The sequence below is a fragment of the Salvelinus alpinus genome, chromosome 14 (assembly GCF_045679555.1).
Source record: "Salvelinus alpinus chromosome 14, SLU_Salpinus.1, whole genome shotgun sequence".
Classification (NCBI taxonomy): Eukaryota; Metazoa; Chordata; class Actinopteri; order Salmoniformes; family Salmonidae; genus Salvelinus; species Salvelinus alpinus.
In genome coordinates, this window is record NC_092099.1 from 52883644 (window position 1) to 52898206 (window position 14563).

Below are 14563 nucleotides of genomic sequence, written 5' to 3' on the forward strand. Positions count from 1 at the left end.
GTTTTCTTTCAGTTCTATGACATCAGGCCCGTGCCAGTGTTGATTCTTGTTGTAGGACTAAAACATATTAGTCTACTTTTGAAGTGTAGCCTAAAATGTAATTACCATCACTCTTTATAAGCTTGATATGAAAATAAATCAGCCTACTTAGCAGCCAAGCTTGATTATTGAACATTCAATCACATTTAGGAAAGATTGACATTTATTTAGCCTTATTTATCGTGGAAAAGGCCTGTGCTATCCGGTATCCTTGGGACGTCCCTACCCCATTGAAGTAGACATGTAAAATGGTTACGGTAGGGGTTAAGATTAGGGTAGGGGTTAGGGTTAGGTAAGGGTTATGGTTAAGCTTAGGGTAGGGGTTAGGGTTATGGTTAAGCTTCGGGTTAGGTAAGAGTTATGGTTATGGTTAAGGTAGGGGTTAAGGTAGGGACTTCCAAAGTACTCGGGATAGCAGTGACCCTGAGGAAAGTGCAGTGCAGTAGCCTACTAGGGATTATTCCTCGTTCTCTTGATAAACACCTCCACTTACTGGCTGTTCTGGCAAACTACACCTCTATTATTCCTAACTACTACTGGCCATCAACACCAAGGCTCAGACCCATTACCTTCCAAATGCATCTTTCTTTCCCTCCTTTTCTATGAGAACGTTTTAGAGAGAACCATGTGACAATTCCATGATGATTAGATGGAAGACAAGAAAGAAGACAAGGCGATTTAATGGTCAGTAAAATATTGTTTTATTTAGTCAGGGTGAAACTGTGACATTGGTAATCAGATAGAAAAAAAAACTAGCTTTTCAAAATGAAAGCTAGGGCCATTTAATATAATATTTATTCGTTTTAAAACAGTCGCCATCCCCTTCAATAAATCCTCTTCTATACTTGTTTTTACAAAGACAACATACTGTGACAAGAGTGTACGGCGACGGGACGAAACAAACATTTGTTTGAATGCTCGGTCAGAGATAGCAGACACAGACAGACATAGGTGGTAATGCACTATGTAGGGAATAGAGTGCCCTTTGGGATGCAGCCGTAGCCCATACACACATCGCTATAAGGGACGCTATAATGGGGCTATCAAGGCAACCGGGAACTCGAGGTCAAACGAGGTCAAATCACTACGTTAGTGATCTTCAGGTCGGAAAGTCGGCACTCTAGAAAGATGCCAATGTGTCTAACTTGAATTTTCGAGTTGGATTACCGTAAGAAAAAAATCCTAGTCGGAGCAGTTTTTTCCCCTGAGTTCCCAGTTGTCTTGAACGCACCAGTTGTTTTGAACACGGCATAAGTCACAACATGGGGGGTTATTCTATTGTTATTAGAAAAATGTAACCAAATGTAACTTGCTAAATGGTCTTTAAGGTTTACAGAGAGTTACTATAGTATAGTAAAGAACTATGGCGTTGGACCAGAGTGTTGTTAGATCAGAGGTTTTATTTAAGATTTGTAGAATCTCAACACAGCAAAAAACATCAACACACCAGTCGAGCAGATTAGGCTAGACAGGAATTTTTGTATTCTGTATCTGGGTCGTTCCATCTGTATCTGGGTCGTTCCATCTCAAGAGGTTTAAATAAAAACATTACTATAGTAAGTACCTATTATGTGCCAAATAAAGTAACAGGGTTGACTAACAAGGTTGACGATTTCATCTTATATCAGTGATGAATCACCTTGTGACAGGGGGAATGGAAGATTGTTGTGAGGGGCAAGTGAATGCAAGCTTTACATTGTTAAAACATTTCTAGCCTGTCTATCTATGGGTAACAGGGTTGACGTGTTATACTCCGACCCGCTCAGTTTTCCACCACAAAACACTAGAAAATGTCCAAAAAGAGTAGAACCAGCTCCCCTGCTTTTACACTAGGATTTGACTATTAGATGTTCCATTTTTATTTTTTAAAGGAACAGTTTCAGCATTTTAAAAAGAGAGTTCAGGTCAGGTAACCGGGTTGACCTTAAAATGAGGGACAGACGTAAATATATCACATTAAATCAATAATAATCTTCAGAATTGACTTTGTCAAAGCAACAAAATAACTAGGACTTTACAATGATGTTGAAAACTTGGGAGAAATGTTGTGGTTAAGTGGGTTCAAATCTTCCTAGCAGTAACTGCATTTTGGCACTTTGGCACGTTATTCCTTATAAAGATATTGAATTCTCCATGTGGTCTATATTAAAGGGCACTTCATTTAATATAACAGACTTTTAGAACTAATACCTGTTCTATGGTAAGGGGCATGAGTTTTTATTTAGCTAATAGCCTTTCTTAAGCAGCATTCTATTATCCTTCCAGCATTACTGCTGTGTGTGTTGAACATCACTGTAGGGACGGTACATCACCTCCTACCCCAGGCTAGAATGACAAACGGAATGTTTACCTCAGCCACAGGAGACCCCATTTAATGTCCCACACTCCATCATCAGAAGTGGGCAAGCATAAAAACACACCGAGGTTAGTAGTAGCACCTAGTGGCGCCATTTTTGTAGTTCTTTGTCAGAGTACATCAGTGTTTAGCTGAGTGAGTTTTTTAAGCTGGGACAAACCCAGCACATACCTTCAGTCATCACATAGAGAAAGGGGCCCCTATAATTCCCTCATAGTAACACAGCCATGCCAATAATGTCCTCTAGTAGGGAAATACACATCTATCAATCAACCAAACCTTTTTAACACAACCAATTAATCAATCAATCGTCACTCAGCATGTCCTCTTGGACAGGGGGGGTCACCCGTCTCTCCATCCCTGAATGAAAGCCCCCGTTGTATCCACTACGAGGCGGGCTCTCATCAGCAGCGTTACATCAGTTCCTCCCAGGGATAAATTAGGTGGATGCATGTGGAGAAGGGGGATACCTAGTCAATTGTACAACTGAATGCCTTCAACTGAAATGTGTCTTCCGCATTTAACCCAACCCCTCTGAAACAGAGAAGTGTGGGGGTCTACTTAATCGACATCCACGTCTTCGGCGCCCAGAGGCTTAACTGCCTTGCTCAGGGGCAGAAGGACAGATTTTTACCTTGTCAGCTCGGTGATTCGATACAGCAACCTTTCAGTTACTGGCCCAACGCTCTAACCACTAGGCTACCTGGAGAGTCTTCAGGCGGGCAGACAACCCCGGCTAACAGAGTATAACAGGCGCTTGTTGTTGAGGTTGTGAATTACTGGGAAAATGTCATTGACTATCTGGGCTTGAAATGTTAGGAAGGAGAACTTAAACAGGTTCTTGAAAGCATTGCGCTCAGAAATGGTGAGTTGAGCTCAATCCAAACATTAGGTTCAGCGTACAGGGTCCATAGAGAAAAGAACTTAAACATAAAAGTCACCACCACTCTTTCTCACAGCAGAACAATGTTTTGTGTTCACAATCACAATTCCCTTAAAGGGAGAAGAAAAAAACATTGAGAAAATGTTTTCATTTAGTCCATGTTTTTCCATCAGAAAGAAATTGAGAAAGTTATATTAAGTCCAAGTTCACATTGTTAAATAAGCACAAGTGTTTTTTACGTAACGTAAGAACATTCCTGTTTTGTTAAAAAGCCTCAGGACTGATGAACACAAAGTAAGGCTGGCCAATTACTGCAACCATTCTTCAGTAGTCTTGCTACTTTATTCTGGATAAAGGGATAGGCTCTGGCCTCTATTCTAGACCATTCCACTCTCTCTCTGTCCCCATCCCCTCCATCCCTTTCTCTGGTAGTTTGGGATTTTGGGGGGTGTCACCATCTCTTCCGCTCCATCCCTGTCTCCCCCTCCCTCTCTCTGGTAGGTTGGGTGTGTCAGATTCTTCCATTGCCATGGGTGCTGCCCCTTCTCTCCTGAGTGCTGCCCCTCCTGCCGTGAGGGGTGTAGAGGAGGTCAGAGGGACCGCAGGAGGTGGTAGAGGTCAAGCCACAGGCTTCACAGGCCAGGGCCAACTGTCTCAGAGCATCCAGAGAGTCTGCCTTGGCACCATGCAGGAGATCACACTGACCCTGTAGAGGGAGCGATGGAGGGAGGGAGGTAGGGAGGGAGGGGAGAGAGAGGGGAGAGAAAGTAAATAGGAGCGAGAGAGAGGGTGGGTGTTTATATAATATACAGCAGCATAAATGTGTCCAAGACATTTTCCCCTTGGTGACAAAGTGTATTGTATTGTGCCTCCATGAGTACCTTGAGTACAGTGATGTTCCAGGTGAAACTCTCCAGGGCTTTGCTCTGCTTGCGACCCTTCAGCCCTTCCTTCTCTCCCAGCCTAGGCAGCTCCTCATGAAACTCCATTCCTTAGACGAGACAGGGACAGGTGAATGAGACGGAGAGGAAATTAAGAGTCAGTGAGAGAGAGAGGCTAGCCATAAGTAACAGAAAGACAATCCATATCATTACATTTGAAAAATGTTATTATATCATTTAGCTCAATTAAATGTCACACTTGAGCAGGGGATAAAAATAAATCCCTTTTTCCATTTGCTATCCTTTTGTATCAAGCTCTTATGTGAGTAGTTTCTCTCCTTTTAAGGCTCATGATCTAGACCGACATCTGGGGACGTTTATCAGTATGGTAAATCAAAACCAGCTATTTACTTTCCTCTCTCCATTTCTCCCATATAGGGCAATGCACTTGAGCCAGCATATCTCTTCTGACAGGGGTACACAATACAATATAAAAGATGGAGCTCTTCAATCACACTTCAGTAGAACACTTAAGTTATTAGATACAAGTTAGTTATTATTATCACACTGCTAGATTCCTGAAGATAGGATCCAGGGATTGCTATTACTCTGGCTGGTTAGACATTCATTTTATATTCCTCCATCTGTCCATCCATCCCCTCCTCTCACCCTCTCTCTGAACCTGTGCAATCCTCTCCTGCACAGCGTCTGCCTTCTCAATCAGCTGCTTCTGGGCTGAGATCATCTGGAAGGGACAGACAGACACTGGATGAGCCTCTGGACAGACAGACAGACAGGCAGACAGACAAGATGAGCCTCTGGACGGACAGACAGACAGACAGACAGACAGACAGACAGACAGACAGACAGACAGACAGACAGGCAGGCAGGCAGGCAGGCAGGCAGGCAGGCAGGCAGGCAGGTAAGCAGACAGACAAGATGAGCCTCTGGACAGACAGACAGACAAGATAAGCCTCTGGCGGACAGACAGGCAGGCAGGTAAGCAGACAGACAAGATGAGCCTCTGGACAGACAGACAGACAGACAGACAGACAGACAGACAGACAGACAGACAGACAGACAGACAGACAGACAGACAGACAGACAGGATGAGCCTCTGGACAGAGACAGACAAGATGAGCCTCTGGACGGACAGACAGGCAGGCAGGCAGGCAGGCAGGCAGGCAGGCAGGCAGGCAGGTAAGCAGACAGACAAGATGAGCCTCTGGACAGACAGACAGACAAGATAAGCCTCTGGACGGACAGACAGGCAGGCAGGTAAGCACACAGACAGATGAGCCTCTGGACAGACAGGCAGGCAGGTAAGCACACAGACAAGATGAGCCTCTGGACAGACAGACAGACAGACAGACAGACAGACAGACAGACAGACAGACAGACAGACAGACAGACAGACAGACAGACAGACAGACAGACAGACAGACAGACAGACAGACAGACAGACAGACAAGATGTGCCTCTGGACAGACAGACACACGCTGGATGAGCCTCTGGACAGACAGACAGATACAGAGACTGAGATAGGTACACAGATCAACCAACTAACAGACCAACCAACCGACAGACAGACACAAACACTTAACCAATGAGAGATATTGGCTAAAAGTGAGTCAGTTATACAGACACACAAATTATATAATGTAAGTCAATGAACAAGCCTTCAGGCACCAAAGAGCAACACACTGTGGTATTTACAGACTAATGTCCTTCACTTCCCATCTGTGACCCAACACTGCTGCTCAACACCTGGGGGGGTGGATGACTGTAAGATGAAGGATGGAGGGAAAGAGGAATGGAGAGATGGAAGGGAAGGAGAGAGTGTGATGGCTAAGGCCATGTGTGAAGGGTGTGATGTAGACATTGGGGAGGCTACAGTCTGAGTCTCATACTGGCCAGCCCTTAGATACAGACAAACAATGACGAATTTCACACACACACACACACACACACACACACACACACACACACACACACACACACACACACACACACACACACACACACACACACACACACACACACACACACACACACACACACACACACACACACACACACACACACACACTTGGTAGAGCATGATGGTTGTAGCGCAGGTATAGTGGGTTCCATTCCCGGGATCAGTGGTATTGTTATTTCTCATTTCCCCATAAAGGAAATGAGAATTAAAAACAGGTTCAGCCCTGGTTCGACCGTTATCTGGCAGAGTTACTCCACATCAAGAATTCCATTTGGCGAAAGGCTCAGCACACGCATACTCAGGCTGACTGGCTCTCGTTCAGGCAAATGAGAAATAAGTGCACTCAGGCTATCCAGAAGGACAAAGTTAGTTACTTTTAGCAGCAGTTCTCTCTCTGTGGGTCTAACCCCAAGAAGTTCTGGAAAACGGTTAAAGACCTGGAGAATAAACTCTCCTCCTCACAGTTGCACATGTCCCTTAAAGTTGACGATGTGGTTGTTACTGACATGGCTGAGCTCTTTAATCACCACTTCATTAAGTCTGTCACACCCTGATCTGTTTCACCTGTCTTTGTGATTGTCTCCACCCCCCTCTAGATGTTGCCCATCTTCCCCATTATCCCCTGTGTATTTATACCTGTGTTCTCTGTTTGTCTGTTGCCAGTTCGTCTTGTTTGTCAAGCCAACCAGCGTTTTTGGGTCAGCTCCTGCTTTTCCCCAGTCTCTCTTTTCTCGTCCTCCTGGTTTTTGACCCTTGCCCATCCTGACACTGTACCCACCCGCCTGACCACTCTGCCTGTCCTGACCCTGTACCCACCTGCCTGACCACTCTGCCTGTCCTGACCCTGTACCCACCCGCCTGACCACTCTGCCTGTCCTGACCCTGTACCCACCCGCCTGACCACTCTGCCTGTCCTGACCCTGTACCCACCCGCCTGACCACTCTGCCTGTCCTGAACCTGTCCCCACCCGCCTGACCACTCTGCCTGCCTGCTGTCCTGTACCTTTGCCCGTTTCTGTAATAAACATTGTTACTTCGACACGGTCTGCATCTGGGTCTTACCTTGATACCTGATAAAGTCAGGATTCCTATTTGACTCAGCCATGCCTCATTGCCCGTCCAACATTTCCTCATCTCCCACCCCTTCTAATGCGACTCGCACCGATGCTCCTCCCTCTTTTTCTCTCTCCTCCCTCAGGTAGCCTATAGGTCTACTACTTCTATGCGTGCAGACCAGGTAGCCTATAGGTCTACTACTTCTATGCATGCAGACCAGGTAACCTATAGGTCTACTACTTCTATGCATGCAGGCCAGGTAGCCTATAGGTCTACTACTTCTATGCATGCAGACCAGGTAGCCTATAGGTCTACTACTTCTATGCGTGCAGACCAGGTAGCCTATAGGCCTACTACTTCTATGCATGCAGGCCAGGTAGCCTATAGGTCTACTACTTCTATGCGTGCAGGCCAGGTAGCCTATAGGTCTACTACTTCTATGCATGCAGGCCAGGTAGCCTATAGGTCTACTACTTCTATGCATGCAGGCCAGGTAGCCTATAGGTCTACTACTTCTATGCATGCAGACCAGGTAACCTATAGGTCTACTACTTCTATGCATGCAGACCAGGTAGCCTATAGGTCTACTACTTCTATGCGTGCAGGCCAGGTAGCCTATAGGTCTACTACTTCTATGCGTGTGCAGCCGTACACAACATTGACGGGAGCGCTCCAAACAAAAGACAATGACTAAATTCACCAAAACGTGTCATAGGTTTTGTGTCCACACGGACAATTAGAACTGGAATAATAATATTGAATGCATTAACAGAACTTACTGTTACCAAAGTAACAAACATTGTAGATGAGAAATGATAGGAATTAACGGTAAATGTCCTACAGGTAATACATGTAACAGAGAATTGATAGACACTAACAATCAAACGCAAACAATTCACACAATGAAGTTATGAAATAATGAATCTGCACTTCCCTCTGTCTCTCTGGCCTCTGTCTCTCTGGCCTCTCTCCCTCTGGCCTCTCTCCCTCTGGCCTCTCTCCCTCTGGCCTCTCTCCCTCTGGCCTCTCTCCCTGTCTCTCAGGCCTCTCTCCCTGTCTCTCAGGCCTCTCTCCCTGTCTCTCAGGCCTCTCTCCCTGTCTCTCAGGCCTCTCTCCCTGTCTCTCAGGCCTCTCTACCTCTCTCTGTCCTCTCTACCTCTCTCTGTCCTCTCTCCCTCTCTGGGTGAACAAACATATGCCTATACCTACAAGTCTCTCTCTCAGTGTTATAACACATCTATTTCAATATGCATTCCCAACCGTATCTCTCTCACTCTCTCCCCATGCGTTCCCTACCATATCATAGTGGCTCAGTAGTTTGCGCGTGGTGTCAGTGATGCTGCCCAGGGCCTCCAAGTGGGGGTAGCCATCCTTCAGGGTCATGCTGGCCCCCGGAGGGCCTTCTGGGGTCTGAAGCCGCGTGGCCAGGCTCTGGATGCACTGCTTCAGCTTGGCCACTGGGGGGAGCCCACAATGCTCCTTGAAAGTCATACTGGCCCTCTGGGGGGGGGGGGGGGGAGAGAGAGAGAGAGAGAGAGAGAGAGAGAGAGAGAGAGAGAGAGAGAGAGAGAGAGAGAGAGAGAGAGAGGTCAGATGCAGGGTATTATAGGTATACAGTAATCCCTCGTTTATCGCGGGGGTTACGTTCCGAAAATGACCCGCGATAAGTGAAATCCGCGAAATAGAAAACTTTTTTTTTTTTTTACAATTAGCAACTATTACATGTATACAAATACAGTGACTCACGTGTAGGCCGTTTCGTCGACATTATGGGTTTAGGAGATGTTCGAAATTACAAGATAATTTGGCCAACTTAATGTAAATTTGCCAAGCTGTTTTATGTACGTACACATAACTGCACGAGACGACAAAATGATAGCACAATTCGTAGCATGTTTTGATACAAGAAGCGGGAGTGAGTTTTTAGCGAATCAGAATGCAGAGCACAATGCACCAAAAAAAAAAAAAAAATGCATTATGAAAATCCGCGAAATAGCGAATCCGCGATAAGTGAACCGCGAAGTGGCGAGGGATCACTGTATACGGTCAGGTGTTTTTTTCTATCCATGTGACCTGAAAAAGTCCAGACTGAGAGGATATGAAATCACAGCATCAGATAAGGTGTAAACTCAAACCACACATACACTATAGATCAAGTCAAGCACAGATTAGAGAGAGAGAGAGACAGACCGAGAGAGAGAGAGACAGACCGAGAGAGAGAGAGACAGACCGAGAGAGAGAGAGAGAGACAGACCGAGAGAGAGAGAGAGAGAGAGAGACAGACCGAGAGAGAGAGAGAGACAGACCGAGAGAGAGAGACAGACCGAGAGAGAGACAGACCGAGAGAGAGAGAGAGACAGACCGAGAGAGAGAGAGACAGACCGAGAGAGAGACAGACCGAGAGAGAGAGAGAAAGGGTATGTGGACATGTGTGTTCGACTGTGTGGGTGGGTGCGTTAGTGCTGCACAATTAATGGAATTCACATGGAAATCACAATATTGACATGTGTAATATCCATACCTCAGAAGCATGCAATATTTTGAAATGCCATTCAGCATTTATCTTTCTCTCCTCTTGTGGCTGCTTCCCACACACAAAGCCCCGCCCCCTATCACTCAACCTGAGCAGTTCCTCCTCCTCGCTGTTAGATTCACTCTACGTTTGCATGAGGTTCTCTTAGGTCAAATGCTGTCAACACATTGTTCCAAACAAGAACAATGCTGCTTTCCACTTTGCTTCTTAATATAAATCATGTTATTTCTATGATTCCAACAGTTCACCCAAGTGTTTTCATCTATATCACTTTAATAAATGGAACACTAGTTATTTTAATAATATGTTCATATTTGGATTACTCATCTACTGTATTTTAGTCTATGCCACTCTGACACTGCTCGTCCAAATATTTATATATTCTTAATTCCATTCCTTTACTTTAGATTGTGTGTATTGATAGATATTACTTGTCAGATGTTACTGCACTGTTGGAGCTAGAAACACAAGCATTTCTCTACACCAGCAATAACATCTGCAAAACACATGTATGTGACAAATAAAATTTGATTATAATCTCAATATTTTTTGCAAAAATTTAAATTGCATTTTTTGCCCATAATCGTGCAGCCCTAGTGTGTGTGTGTGTGTGTGTGTGTGTGTGTGTGTGTGTGTGTGTGTGTGTGTGTGTGTGTGTATATATAATAGAGATAAGTGGATCCAGACCAGATCTATGAGACTTATCTTCTCTGGTATTTATAGACTACTGTATAATCCTCCTCTGTCTCTACTCACAGGTAGCGTCTGATTGCAGCACAGTCATACATATACTCTAGCCCAAATCACACTCCTCCAAGACTCTTTACAAGCCCAAATCACACTCCTCCAAGACTCCTGCTTTACAAGACCTATTTCACCACGACAGCACAGCGGCACCATCTGTTCGGGCAGGAAAATGTTTTCAAATGTATTTGTTAATCTCAATATTAAGTTAAATGCATTTGGTTATCTATATTAGCCCTGTAGAGTCTAAGCGGGGGGTGGGGGGTTCTACTAAGTTAACATATGGAATTGTTTCATGATAGTCATACCATGGATCATTTAACTATTTCATTTTTAGGACCCCTTAAGGTTGAAAAAAAATATACAAAATGTATTTGATTAAACAATTAATTTGGCTTGTGGGGCTTGTGAGGCTTGTGGGGCTTGTGGGGCTTGTGAGGCTTGTGGGGCTTGTGGGGCTTGTGAGGCTTGTGAGGCTTGTGGGGCTTGTGGGGCTTGTGGGGCTTGTGAGGCTTGTGGGGCTTGTGAGGCTTGTGAGGCTTGTGAGGCTTGTGGGGCTTGTGAGGCTTGTGGGGCTTGTGAGGCTTGTGGGGCTTGTGAGGCTTGTGGGGCTTGTGGGTGTCCTGGAGCAAAACAACTGACGTACGTGTTTGTGAGAGTCTCACCTTTCCACAGAGGGGTCATATCAGTGTGTAGCCCAAACTGTTCAGACGCTACAGACAGAAGTTGTCAGATCGTCTGTACCGACTTCAGATGAGTCCCGTGAGGCTTGTGGCGGTCGCAGAGCAAAACGGAGAACACCATCGTGTTCGTATGAGTTAGAGGGGTCATAATAGTTTGTAGGTCAAACCGTTCAGACGCTACAGAAGACCGATATTTGGGATGTCTTATGGTCTGACAAACACCACTCTAGCTCTGCCACCTTTCACCACAGATGCAGAAGAACGACATCGACGGATGCAGTAGATTGAGACGCAGCCCATTCAATAAACTAATAAGTTTAATATCTTAAACTGACGGATTTTGTTGGGACATTTTAGTATTATGCTAATTAGATGTTCATTGTTAAAAAGGAACAGACAAGTGATAGATTGATGACTGGAACGAACTGCAAAAATCACTGAAGCTGGAGACTCATATCTCCCTCACTAACTTTAAGCACCAGCTGTCAGAGCAGCTCAAAGATCACTGCACCTGTACATAGCCCATCTGTACATAGCCCATCCAACTACCTCATCCCCATACTGTTATTTATTTTATTTATTTTGCTCCTTTGCACCCCAGTATCTCTTCTTGCACATTCATCTTCTGCTCATCTATCACTCCAGTGTTTAATTGCTATATTGTAATTATTTTGCCACTATGGCATATTTATTGCCTTACCTCCCTTATCCTACCTCATTTGCGCACACTGTGTATTGATTTTTTCTATTGTGTTATTGACTGTATGTTTGTTTATTCCATGTGTAACTCTGTGTTGTTGTTTGTGACGCACTGCTTTGCTTTATCTTGGCCAGGTCGCAGTTGTAAATGAGAACTTGTTCTCAACTAGCCAACCTGGTTAAATAAAGGTGAAATAAAATAAATAAAAAATGGTGGAAACTCCCTCTAGCCCCACGATTACACCAATCAGATGACTGGAAATCCACGAGGGGAAGTGAGCCAGTCCATACTACATGGAAGAGAGGGACTTCTTCGCAACGCGGCAAGTGTGTGAGAAATCTAATTAACCTTTGACCCCTCTCACCTGTGCATCCTCCCGCAAGTCCGTGGCCTCCTTGAGAGGAGCACTAGCGGGGCGGAACGTATCATCCAGAGCTTTAATACCCGTGTTCCGTAGGGTCACGTACTCTCGCCCCCGCCGCACCCCTCTCCGCACAGACAGACCCCTCCTCTGGGCCTTGCCCCCTCCTCGCCGATTGGTCACAGCCACATGGACAAATAGGCTGGCGTGGGGCAAGGGGTCTCCCACCAAACCCAGCAGCGGCACGTTGCGGTAGCCCGGTTGAAGGCACTCGAATGCCACGCTGTACTGGCCAATGAAGTCGTCTCCGATGTAGTCGTCGTCCAATACCACGAAGCGGAGGAGCGCCAACTCCGGCATGTTCACCTGGGAAGGACAGACAGCAACCAATCATGAGCACAGGTGCAGCAACGGACACACTTCCAGGATTGTTACCCAATACTGTTGGATGGTGATGTCTCTTCATTCCCCCAGGCCACATCATATTATCCATGACATCAACATTCAGTATATTTGTACATTCAATATCACACATAGGCACATATTCAGGTATGCACATGCACTCACACATTATTAACCGTGGGTGGCATCAGTACAAACAGTATTAATCAGACACATGAAATACATTGGAATGAAACCACCATGTACATGGTGAGGAATATATTAACTAGAACACCCACTGGCAGTAGCAGGACTTATGGCTGTGTTAGTGTGTCTATACATATTCATTGTGAGAGGAGACACAGAGAGCAGTTCATTCTGACACATAAACATCCAATAAAACACACACAGAAACACACACACACACAGACAGACAGAAACCCACACACACACATGGGCTCCCAGTGTGATGAATGTGTTTGGTAGTAGGCCAGAGATGGTAGAGAGGAGGAGGTAGACTGACTATCCATCACAACCCATTGGCTGTGTTTAAACATACATTTGTGATTTATTTATTTTTATAATATTTTTTTAATCATAACTTTTTTTTAATAATACAAACCTACACATATGAACAACAACGTACATAGACGCACACAGTGACTAGATGTCCTCTACCAGACCTGCATGCTCACACCTCCATTCCTACATTCATGTATTATTGTTTGCCACATGGCCTTCAATTGTATCAATTTGTTTTTCTCCGTCACCCATGCTATTTCAATATTTCAATAATAAATCATTCGATTTTTTCATGGTGTTAAATGATGGTGGATTCCTTGATTTCCAAGTTTTCAGTATACGTTTTTTCAAGATGAGAAGAGAATCGTCCAGCCCGTACACCCCCATATGCCTTGTCTTGGAATACGCAGACAGACGAGTTAAAAGTAAGTTTACATTGTAATACTTCTGACAGACAACTTTCTAGCTCCGCCCATAACTTTTGGACTTTATAGCATTCCCAGAAGGCATGGATTGTTGAGTCATTGTCAGTTTTACACTTAAGACATGACTCCACAAATTCTACGGCGCATTGGCAAATTTTGTCTCTCGTTTAATAAATTCTATACATTAGTTTATACTGGATGAAGCGTACATTTTCGTTAACTGTAATTTCGTAAGTTATATTTCAACATTTCCTCTATCTTGTGCCAACATCAGTTCTTTTTAAGTTTTGGTTCCAATAGTTTATACAGCTCAGTCTGTGCTAGTGTAGATTCTAACGTTTTAGCATGGAGCTCCATCAATCTAATAGGGATGTACAGATGTAGGATCTTCATTTGATATAGCCTGTTGTAGGATACATTTCCAGGACATTTAAAAAAAAGTGTAGTGTATTTGAGGTTTAAAAAGGCTCCTGAAGTTTGTAACTATAACCCACATAATAATTCACATTTCCTGTTGCTGTAGGATTATTTTCCTGCTGTAGCAAACTGTCTTAAATTAAGATCCTACATGTGAAGAACTAGAGAACATTGAAGTGAGCCCAGACAGTAGTTTCAGCTCTACTCATTACACAGACTACTCAGGTAGAGAGAGCCCCTCCAGCAATGTCACACACACAAGCTTCATGCATGAAGAGGGGAATCTAAACAGCATCTCTCTGTCTCTCTCTGTCTCTCTCTGTGTGTGTGTGTTCCCAGAGAGGACCCATGTGTCTCTGCCTCCTCGTGAGTGTGTGTCTGTGGAGTCACGCCACATTACCTTCTAGTCCCCCACCAAGCCTTTGGTTACTGGCCACAGGGATAATGAGCTAAACAGAGCTTAACCACTGGCTTTGGTTTCTTTCTTACTTGTTAAAGTTTTTACAATACTTTGTAGTTGACGTTTTGTTTTTAGTCTTTGTTATTCTCATAACATAAGACCATTGTTCTTAACATATTGTTATTATCTGCAATACAATTA

At 44.6% G+C, this 14563-nt stretch overlaps 1 protein-coding gene across 1 annotated transcript in view; it reads right to left on the reverse strand.

Annotated features, from left to right (window-relative positions):
* Window positions 1-716: 716 nt before the first annotated feature.
* plcl1 (phospholipase C like 1) overlaps window positions 717-14563 on the reverse strand; it is a 110075-nt gene continuing 96228 nt past the window's right edge. Inside the window, exons 6-10 of the mRNA XM_071341761.1 lie at window positions 12221-12583; window positions 8493-8696; window positions 4829-4904; window positions 4160-4269; window positions 717-3984 (exon numbers count right to left, since the gene is read on the reverse strand). Of these exons, the coding sequence (XP_071197862.1) occupies window positions 3790-3984; window positions 4160-4269; window positions 4829-4904; window positions 8493-8696; window positions 12221-12583 (948 nt within the window). The 3' untranslated portion in view covers window positions 717-3789. The remainder of the gene's footprint in view (window positions 3985-4159; window positions 4270-4828; window positions 4905-8492; window positions 8697-12220; window positions 12584-14563) is intronic.